This window comes from Hyposmocoma kahamanoa, unplaced genomic scaffold (genome assembly GCF_003589595.1).
Source record: "Hyposmocoma kahamanoa isolate Upper Pololo Valley unplaced genomic scaffold, ASM358959v1 99089, whole genome shotgun sequence".
In the NCBI taxonomy this organism is placed as follows: Eukaryota; Metazoa; Arthropoda; class Insecta; order Lepidoptera; family Cosmopterigidae; genus Hyposmocoma; species Hyposmocoma kahamanoa.
The window spans coordinates 1-10,801 of record NW_020655783.1 but is presented as its reverse complement, the minus strand read 5'-3'; the positions used below and the strand labels follow the sequence as shown (position 1 = coordinate 10,801).

Sequence of the window (10,801 nt, the reverse complement as noted above, 5' to 3'; positions counted from 1 at the left end):
TCAATTGCAAAATAACTTGGATATGCTGTTCATCCGATATTTGAAGGCAATGTTCCTGTCCCTCCGAACGTAATTCATATTTGGGGAATACATAAGAAACCTCTAAAGGAACTTCCTCAGGTACAATTACACTTTTCTAATGAGTTAATATATTAGTTTGTTAACTTTATTTCGATATAAAATGATATTTAGTACATTACTACCATGTTTTGGAATTGTATCAATACTTGTTTTCAAATTATGAATGTCTGTATATCACCCAAAAATGATACTGGTAAATTCATTATCGGAAGTTAAATAAATTTTGTTGAGATAAAAATAAGTAACTGCAACTTATAAAACTATTTTTGAAATAAATAAGTTATTTTTTCAGGGTCTAAAGTCATACTTAGACTCATCGAAATATGGCATAATATATATGAGCTTTGGTACAAACGTGGACCTCATATTGCTACCTCCAGAGAAAATGCAGTTGTTTGTTAAAGTGTTTTCTAAACTGCCCTTTGATGTTCTTTGGAAATGGAATTAAGATGAATTACCTGGTAAACCAGAAAATGTCAGACTTATGAAGTGGTTCCCTCAATCAGATCTTTTAAGTAAGTAATTCATTCACTTACTATAAAGTCTGTTGCTCTTTGGTTCACATCACGTTTATCACAATGAAGAGCATTTATCTGTACTGATGAATGTCGTCCCTATAATTCAACTGCTAGAAGGTTACATTTTTTATTGAATTGATATTGATAAATTTCTCATTATGAAAAATATACTCATATCTTTACACTCATACTTCTGGTAATGCCAACATGAACTGAAACTTCGTTTGTAACTTTACTAATGACTGACACTTGGAGGATTACAATCTACAGAGTGCCAATGCTAGGAGATCAATGGTATAATGCAGAGAAATATGTTCATCTCAGTATTGGAATTAAACTTAGTTGGGATACTTTTACAGAAGAGCAAATTAGAGATGCCATTGAAACTGTTGTCAAAGATGAGAGGTAAATCTTAATTAAGTGTTTTATTTTATTGGTTTTATACTTAGAATAATGACACATAGAATGATAGTTTCATATCAAACGAACTGTCACAAGTGAGGCAAAAATCAAATTCATGTAGGCTAGTTTTAGTAGTAGGTTAATTTTCGGTTTTAGTGAATTTTTATATAAAAATACAAGTTGAAACGCGTTACTTCCTTGTGGAATGTGATGTTAGTATCTACTTTATGTTTGTCTGACGTATTTTTACACTCATTTACCGCACATTTCGTTATTTTTAGCTGAAATTCTTGAGCTGTTCGCGGTGCAAGTTGACCTTGAGCACCGAAGGCCCGCCCGCTCGTGTAGGCCCATTGGGGCCGCTTCAATTTGCCTCGCTTAGCGTGTGCGGACTAGGTTTCTATGCGTTATTATTCTAAGGTTTTATATTTATAAGCAGTGACTACAGTTTATACTTAAAGTGAAACACTTCTGTTTCGTTATTTATCATATTACTGTACAAGTAAAGTAAAAGTAGTAAAGCCACTTTTATTATTACATTGCTAGTTCTACTTGCCTTGTAGTCTACTTGCTCATACAATTCAACATTTTATATGATTTTAAACGATTTAGGAGTTAAGAACACAGCGAGTACGAGTTAATTGAATATTCGAATATGGTCGGAAGAAAAGCTGTTACATCTTATCTTTACAATATCCAATTTCGATTCAATGCGACGAGCCCATGAACGCACTGGAAAAAGCGGTGTGGTGGACGGAGTACGTGATGCGGCACCGCGAGGCGCGATATCTGCGTGCGCCCGCTGCCAACATCTCCTGGGCACAATACCTCGAATTAGACCTTGTTGTCACTCTCTTCTTAAGCCTCCTTGGTTTAATAAGTGCTTGTATAGGAACTTTTTATCTCTTATTAGGTATGTAAGCAATTACTATTAGGAACGCTAAAGTAAAATTGAATATTTTTTTTTAAGTTAATTGAATGTTATGATGTTTTACTACCATGATATTCAATTATTTTATCGTGCACAGTATGCTTGAAGGCGCTGGTTCAATCCAGCCGGATTAAAGGAATTTTAGTTAGTGTTCGAACTTTTTTAACTGCCTCCGTGGCTGAACGGTTGCCGGACAGCCGCACAGAGGTCCCGAGTTCGATTCCCGGGTCGGGAGAAATATTTCTATGACCTACATTTATTTCTCTCGTGAGTTTGAGTGTAATTTGTGGTTGTCTATGTGTGTCCATGCCTCAATTAAAACTCTCGGGCCTGTTTTTCTTTCTTACGTAGGTCAGGTTCAAGTTCAAGCAAGGAGGTTACTTAAGTTCGACATGAAAACAATCGCTTAAAATTTTAACCAAACAGAAATTCAATTACAATAATTCAGCTACATACTAATTAAATACCTACTTATTACTAAAAACTTCTTATACATAATTTTAATTATTTTCTGTGTAAATATTAGGAAATTTTTTTGAGTCCATCATAGCTGTATGCGTCTTTGCTTTTTACAACATTTTAGTTCGATTTTCGTCCGACATTCAGGCACGTCTTAGTGCAAGCAAAAGTAACTACCTTGCCCTGTGAATCAGCATAAGACACACGTACCAAATTAGTACAAATAACTAACTCAAACAAAATATAATCAGTCATTTACCAACCCACGACTCGTCTATCATTCTCCACCAAACTACCATGGCAAAGTGCGCCATGGTAAAGTATTATCTATGGAAGAATAGCTAGCTGGCCATCCGTTGATAAAAAAAAACAAAAAACCAGTCATTTGCAAAATCCATAATTATTGTGTTGTGAACCATATTTATTCATACATCGTTCATATTCATGGTATGTATCACGGACGGACGGTAAAAAAATACAAAATTCGAGTTATTAATCCTGATTAGTAATTTCCTCGTAGTAAAGATCCTCGTTAGTAATTTCTTATTTGCCGTCCACACAATGTACCCCTACATAGGGGGGCAAGATGGGGCACTTAACGTCCAAAGTTCAATAAAACACTGATGAGACAGTGATGTTTCTATATAAACTTATTTATTTTAATAATCACCTTTGAGAATCAGTTTTCAATAGTTAAGTCGTTTTAGGTATATTTGTAACTTAATTAAAACGTAAAAAATCATAAACCAGAAAAAGTAACATCACCCCATCTTGCCACGCCCATGGGGTAAGATGGGGTACCCTTAAGGGGCAAGATTGGTTGTAAAACAACCATTATAATTGAATAATTAGTTAATAGTCAGTAATTTGACAAAACTCGCATGTGAACGTAACATCTTCATCCTCTATGCCAGCACAACTACAGTGAGCCGATTTATAGCAAGCAGAACAAGCAGCCCAGCCTTCGTTTGAATCTAAATAGCGACCACTACAATACAAATAAGGAGTATTTTGAACATCACTGTCGCTAAATGATTATAATTAATTTCAGGTTTCTTACCACGGTATGACTTCTTTTTATTTTCTCGATATTTCGACCAACCCGTGACCATGGAGCGTGCAACCGTTCCGAAATATCGGGAAAATAAAAAGAAATCATACCGTGGTAAGAAACCTGAAATCAGTAATAATCATTTAGTGAATAACCACGAAAATCTTAAAATCTATATCACTGTCGCTGTTTTCCTTTATTGATATTGTTACTTTTTCCTTTTTAGGTACTCTTCTGGTTTTAGCCGCACATTTTTTCCCAACTTTTTCTAATATTTAATTTCTTTTTTCTTTTGCTTATTCTCTTCCGCAAGCTTCTTTCTTTTTGTAGTCTCCTCCAATTCTTGTTTGTATGGTGAGGAAGTAATGACTGTGGAATTTCCTCGTTCTCTAATTGTGCGAGAAATTTTTCGTGTTGCTGAGAAGGGCATTATTTGTTGGGGATTAAAATGGGGTACCTCATATCCCATCTTACCCTTACAAGCAAAATTTAATTTAAATAAATACTAATAAAAACAATACACGATATGTCAACGAATAAGTGCTTACCTATTGGCGTAATAATTAGCACTTAACAATAACTTTAAGTCAAATTCGAAATGATATTACTGGTCCAAAGGACACGTAGTAAGTAAAACTAAAATTCAGTAGCAAATTTAAAAAAAAAACAGTTTTTTTTCGAAAACAGACAAAATAAGTTGTTTCGCGGTATAATAATAATTAATACCACGCGCGCAGAATGACTGTGCAAGGTTCTTCTTTAATATACCACCGCGTATGCAAGTAACTCCCACCCTCCCATTAACAACGCTAACATCTTAAAAATGAAATCGCGAAGAGACCTGCACCTAGCTACTCTTCTGTTTGGGGTTATCAAACATAGGGTTCCAGCTTATCTGGCTGAGAAATTAGTGTGGTATCACGAAGTAAAATCTGTCTTCACCAGAGTGTCTGCATGGTCGCTGATCCTGCCGTGCCATCGTACTACAGTATTTCGCGGCAGTTTCAAATTTAATGCCGTAAATATTTGGAATGTCTTGCTGCCGCCATCACTCCGTGGTCTGAATTCGGTGCACACGTTTAAAATCAATTGCAAAAAGTATGTTTTACGTAAACAAAAAAGTACACTCTAAATTCACTTTTACACTTACAGCATTGGTTTCGGCTTATGGCTTCGGTGTGCGGCAGCTGTTATCGCAAACATTGCTGTGGTTGCGGTATGGGGCAGGCGAAACATTCACCTTTGCGACATTAATCTTGTGTCTGTTTTCCCTGTAAATGTTAGTTAATAATTGTCTGCCTATTTATCAAGCACAATCTATTTTTTTTTAATATTACACAATTTAATTAATATAAGTTTAATGTTACATTACAAGTAATTCATTAATCATTATACTATATTAGTAGTAGTTTGTAAAAGTCAAAATATTGAATCGTTGTACTTACATAATGGTATATAAAACTGCACAATATAGCGCATTGTAATTCACTAGTCCTAATTAGATTAGGCCTTCAAATGAGCGAGTCGCGTCCTACTATATCTTTCTAATTTGTGGTCGCGTCTTGTTATATTGTGTTAGCTAGGGACCCCACCCCGCGCTTCTCCCGTAACTCGTTCGGCGCCCGTGCAGCTAACAGATTCATAAACAAAACAGGTTATGACTCGTTGTTTTGTTAATAAATTAGTAAATTACACTTCAAAGCACAATAAAAACATCTACTTTAATATTTCCTTCTTGTTCACAAGTTCAAAACATCTTATTACTATTGTCAAATATGGCGAATCTTGCAAGGAAGCTCCTATATCTTTTATTTTATTTTATTTTAGAGTCAATTGAATTACTTCTAATAAAATATGATAATGAAATTATATTTATAACAGTGATACGTTATTTTAATTGTATATTTTTGTTTAACTTAATAATCATAAACTTTTAAACACGTTAATTCACGTAGCATTATTCGAAATAGTAACTGCGTAAGAACAATAGTTGTTTAATGTTGAAGTCAAACAACTTTTGTTTTACGAAAATAGATAATCTTGTTTAATATATTTGAAGTAATGTACTTGAAATATGTATTAAATATTTTATTAATTTGTTTTCACACTACACACACATATACCTGTATGTATATATTGCAAAGATTATGTATTTATTCGATATAAGAGTACACACTGTAATAACACTATACACACTCATGATATAAGTATTTACGTAGTTTATTTTATTTTATGTTTCGGCACGCATACGTCCGTCACTCTCACTCACTCGGCTAGAGCCCATTGAAAACCAGCGTCACAACCTAGCCTTGGTTGTGACTTTAGCGAATGGGATCCTTTTGTACACGCCACAGCCGCACACATGTCAGTATAGTATTATGCAACTTGTTGTTTAAATGTTTTTTACGCTGTTTTTTGTGTTATTTCTGTTCTAGCTATATTAGTCTTTATTTTTGTGTTTTTTTATAATGTGGCGTTACAATAAATGGTTTCTATTTCTATTTCTATAGTGTTATCAACGCAAGCCGATAATCGATCGAGCAGGAAGTTATTATTAAGTATTTTCATGTTTCAAACAATGTAGTTTCACTGTCTGAAACCGACGAAAACTTAAATCGTATTTAATTTTATAATAAAAGTAAAAATATTTTTTTTCAATGGATCTTATTTATGATCGAATACGTTATTACATTATGGCATACAAACGAATAAACAGATAAATATGAAAAAGTTCCTTGTGAGGTTTTTTTTGTAATATAAATTATGCTCCAGGGTTCTCGAAAATAGCCTTCAAACACAGGATGAACGTTACGCAATAACTTATCCACTTTTCTTTCCAATTCACTTAACGTTGGTAGTAATGTCACAAATATATTTTTTGTTCAATGGCCTGATTTTTCTTCTAATATCGATACCTCCTGAAAACACTACGCCAATTTTTGTGCATTTTTTGTTATTTTTTAAACAGCCATATTTATTGACTAGTATTATGCTGCCCGAATTTTATGAAAAAAATACGAAAACAAAATAACAAAATTGGAACAAAAATTAAAAATGAACTTTGTGAAAAAAAAAAGAAACAAATAAAAACATAACAGGTCCAAAAATTTTGTTGGCTTAGTGGTCATTGAAGGCATCGATATTACCTGACTTTCCAAGTTGTCTCGTGATCTTGATTAATGCTGTGTAATGTATATAGTGGCATGTACAGGGTCAAGAGCACACAAGCAAAAAACAAAACAAAAGAGAAACAACCTTGACACTTAAGTTTTAAATCCAACTCTACGCCGCTTTCAATAACAACGGTCCAAAGTACAAAATGTCAAGCTTAACGTGCGCTTGACTGTGCTTAACATACGGTAAGTAACCACGTTTGAAGTATAAGACAGTTTTTTTTATGATACCAGGTGACGAGACGGACAAGTTGGGCGCCTGGTGGTAAGCGACACGCCTGTCCATAACAGTTCCAGTACCACTTAGAGCTTTACCACAAAGATCTGAGGCACACTGCCACTGCGCCCGTCACCAGAAGACATAAATTAATGTCCCATATGCCTGTAATTTCACCAGCAACCTTACATACACTTCACGTTACTGCTTGGCGACAGAAATAAGTAATGCAGGACTTTCCTGAACTAACTCTTTCACAAAGAGCTCTACTGCTACTAAATACATACATCGGAAGATAATCTGTAATTCACAAACCAAAACTATTCGAACATGTTTCATAACCCAAACTCCAAAGATGACATAACAGATGACATAACAGATGACTAAAAAGTCGTTGACCAAATACAAAAATTCGTGAGGTCCGCTGGTTCGTTCCGTGGCTTAGTTGGTATAGTGTCTGGCACGGTAAGCTAGAAGACGTCGGTTCGAATCTGGCCGGATGGAAGGAATTTTTTCTGAGTGTTCGATCTTTATATTAATAATTATAACAAACTAGTGGAGTAATTTCACAAAAAATAATTGAATATCAATTCAATGAAAATTTAAAATCCTTTAGGTACTTGTTGTGATACATAAGATATAATAATAATAATAACGCTTTCACTCATAGCCCCCCACTAGGGAAACCCTGTATTGCGGGTGCCATGGACACACACATAGATAGCCACAAATTACACCCAAACTTACGAGATAAATAAATGTAGGCGATACAAATATTTCTCCCGGCCCGGGAATCGAACCCGGGACCATTGCGTAGCAGTCCAGCATGGTAACCGTTCGGATACGAAGGCAATACACTTATGTATCTACCTCTTTAGAAATGTATTAACTTGTGAATAAGTTTACAAGGAATAAAACATTAAATTACAGGGAAAAACCGTATAAAACATTCCCTCCGACGTTCATATAAGTTGGCGCGTATGTATAATAGTGTCAGACAGTACAAAGCAACGCACAGAAATAAACATGTTTAGGTTGGATACATTCACGTTGTGCTTAGCACTACATACAATCGTTAGTAATGAGGCAGCCAGAATATTGGCTATATTCCCAACGCCGTCTATTAGTCATCAAATTGTGTTCCGGCCTATAACACATGAATTGGCGAAGCGAGGTCACAACGTGACAGTTTTAACTACTGATCCTGCGTTCCCGCATGGAGAAGCTCCAGAAAACTTGACAGAAATTGATCTACATGATCTGTCGTACGAGACATGGCAACAATTTCTGGAAACCAACAAAGGAAAAAAGGAAGATTTACTAGAACAAGCAATAAAGTTATTCGACGTATTGACTGAGATATTTGAAAAACAAATGACCACACCTGAAGTGAAGCATATTCTGAATCAATCGGAAGACGCATATGATTTGCTCCTTATAGAAGCCTTTGTTAGACCAGCGTTAAGTTTGACTCATAAATTTAAGGCACCAGCAATTGTTATTAGTTCATTTGGACCAATGATTGATACCTATGAAGCTGTAGGTGCTAGTACGCATTTCTTTCTTTTTCCATCAGTAGGTCGTCAAAAACTATATAACTTGACTCTTTGGGATAAAGCAATGGAACTTTTTAATCATTTGGTGTTGGTGTACGTGTATGAAGAACACGAAAAAATGGAGAATGAAGCTATAAGAAGAATTTTCGGACAGGATACACCGTCTGTGACAGCGTTAAGTAATAATATTGATATGGTATTTATTAATATCCATCCGATTTTAGAAGGAAATGTGCCAGTGCCTCAAAGTGTCGTTTATATTTGGGGGATACACGAGAAACCACAAAAGGAACTTCCAAAGGTAAGAAAAGTTATTTGTATAACAACAGAGAAGTTTTAAGCTACATGTTAAAATACTTTTAAACTACTTTTTATATTTCCATAAAAGTGTTTATTTACATTACATTTAATAAGTAGTGTTTAAGAGTAAAGATAGATAGTGAGTAGAAAGTGAGTGACAGAACTCGCTTTTTGAATTAAAGAATACAGCGATCAATCAATACAGCTAGTTCAAAATGTAGTTTTTTAAAACAAAAATTGTTATATAGTTTGTTTAGCGACGTTTTATTTAATCTTCTTTTAGGTTTTATCTCATTTTTGAAATTGATTTTTTGGGCATGTGAAATACTTTTTTGGGCAAACACATGCCGCAGGCAGAAGAAGTGAAAACAATCAAAGCTAGGAAAACTGTTCAGTTTTTTTATTGTGTTAACTTTATCAATTACTGGTCGAAGTGATGAAGAACTGCCAAGACTCCGAAGAAGCTACCCTAATAATAATTATTTTTATAGGACTTGAAAAGGTACTTAGATTCTTCAAAGCACGGCGTGATATACATGAGTTTCGGCACAAACACGGATCCCACCCAATTGCCCCCGGAAAAAATGCAAATGTTTGTTAAAGCCTTCTCTAAAATGCCTTATGATGTTCTTTGGAAATGGAATGGAGATGAACTCCCTGGAAAGTCTGACAATATCAAGATAGGGAAATGGTTCCCTCAATCTGATTTACTCAGTAAGTTATACATTAATTTGTCCTCGGTTATTCCAGCACGTATTCATTATCTGTCTCAAAATTGAGGCATCACTGTGATTTTCTACAATTTTATATATACTTTATCTGAAAACAAAACTATATATGTCAAACTAAAACTGCTACTTGCTTGTGTTTCCAGGACACCCAAAAGTGAAACTTTTTATTACACAAGGTGGTATACAATCTACTGGAGAAGCTATTACAGCTCATGTGCCAATGATAGGCGTACCAATGCTTGGTGACCAATGGTACAATGTGGAAAAATACATAGTTCACGGTATCGGTAAGAAACTGGACTGGGAAACTTTATCCGTGAAACAAATCAGAGATGCTATTGAAGGCATGATTGAGGATGAGAGGTAGGAAAGGTCTTCTTTTCTTTTCTTTCTTCTTTTGATATTTAACACAATAATTTAAAAAAAACGACGATTTAGAAAAAGCAGTAATTCGCTATCTAATACTTACATTCTGAATGTAATACGCGTTATACAAACTAAACTGTTGTACATTAATTGAGTAAATAAGTAAATGACTTATTGTGGTGTAGAAAAATATACATTTTATGCATTTTGTCTATTTCGTATTTGAATTTTCGAACTAGTATTTTTAAGTAATGTACGTAATAATAGTGACAGAATTAACGTCAGAAAGTATAGAAATTTACTTTGATGAACTTATCCTTTTCAGTTACCGTCGCAACATAGAAAAACTAGACGTCTTAATTCGAGACAGTCCCCAAACACCTCTTGAAAGAGCAGTATGGTGGTCTGAATACGTCCTCAGACATGGTGAAGCTAAGCATTATCGTTCTCCGGCGGCTAATATATCCTGGGCTGAATATTTAGAACTAGAATTAATGTTACTCATACTTTCAATAGCTTTTGTTGCTCTAGCGTTAGTTTTGTTAGTTTTGTATTACGTGTATACATATGTTTCGTATTACTTGCTTGGCAATATAAAGTTGAAGATACATTAATGTTAGAAGCTAGAGCGTAGAATGGAAAACATTTTATTAATAGTATTTCAAATGTATATAATTTTCTTAATACATTATTTATGGCGCCTAATTAGTGATGACACATAGTGGAACTCAGAGGAAGCTCCACCAGCAAGCAAGTATGGCAAACTCGGTCTATAACGGTCACAAGAGTATACGATATTTTATTTTAAAATAACACCGTTCATACTGCCGCGCATTACATACACCTTATTATGACAAGAAAATAAAAAATAGAGAGAGAAAGTGATAAGAGGCTGATCTATAACGCCTTCCAAAAACGTTGTATTTTTTAAATTATTTTTAGTATTGTTGTTATCAACTTATTACTAAAATATAAGAATGAAAACAGTGTTTTTATTTTTTCTTTAAAAAAATGTA

The 10,801-nt window shown here is 34.4% G+C and overlaps 1 protein-coding gene and 1 pseudogene across 1 annotated transcript; both read left to right on the top strand.

The window, feature by feature from the left end:
* Nucleotides 1–1,922, top strand: part of LOC113239007 — a 2,069-nt pseudogene extending 147 nt beyond the window's left edge.
* A 5,889-nt stretch (nucleotides 1,923–7,811) lies between these two features.
* Nucleotides 7,812–10,690, top strand: LOC113239004 (UDP-glucuronosyltransferase 2B14-like). The gene is made up of 4 exons (XM_026475873.1): nucleotides 7,812–8,689; nucleotides 9,180–9,402; nucleotides 9,563–9,782; nucleotides 10,111–10,690. Exons 1-4 carry the CDS (start codon nucleotides 7,859–7,861, stop codon nucleotides 10,397–10,399), a joined length of 1,563 nt encoding a protein of 520 aa, XP_026331658.1. The 5' UTR covers nucleotides 7,812–7,858; the 3' UTR covers nucleotides 10,400–10,690.
* Nucleotides 10,691–10,801: the final 111 nt, after the last annotated feature.

Excerpts from the sequence above, each read along its gene's own strand:
- LOC113239004 (XM_026475873.1), top strand. The coding sequence starts at position 7,859 with ATGTTTAGGTTGGATACATTCACGTTGTGCTTAGCACTACATACAATC. Across the intron at positions 8,690-9,179 it reads CACAAAAGGAACTTCCAAAG|GACTTGAAAAGGTACTTAGA; the intron begins GTAAGAAAAGTT and ends TTATTTTTATAG. Across the intron at positions 9,783-10,110 it reads GGCATGATTGAGGATGAGAG|TTACCGTCGCAACATAGAAA; the intron begins GTAGGAAAGGTC and ends TATCCTTTTCAG.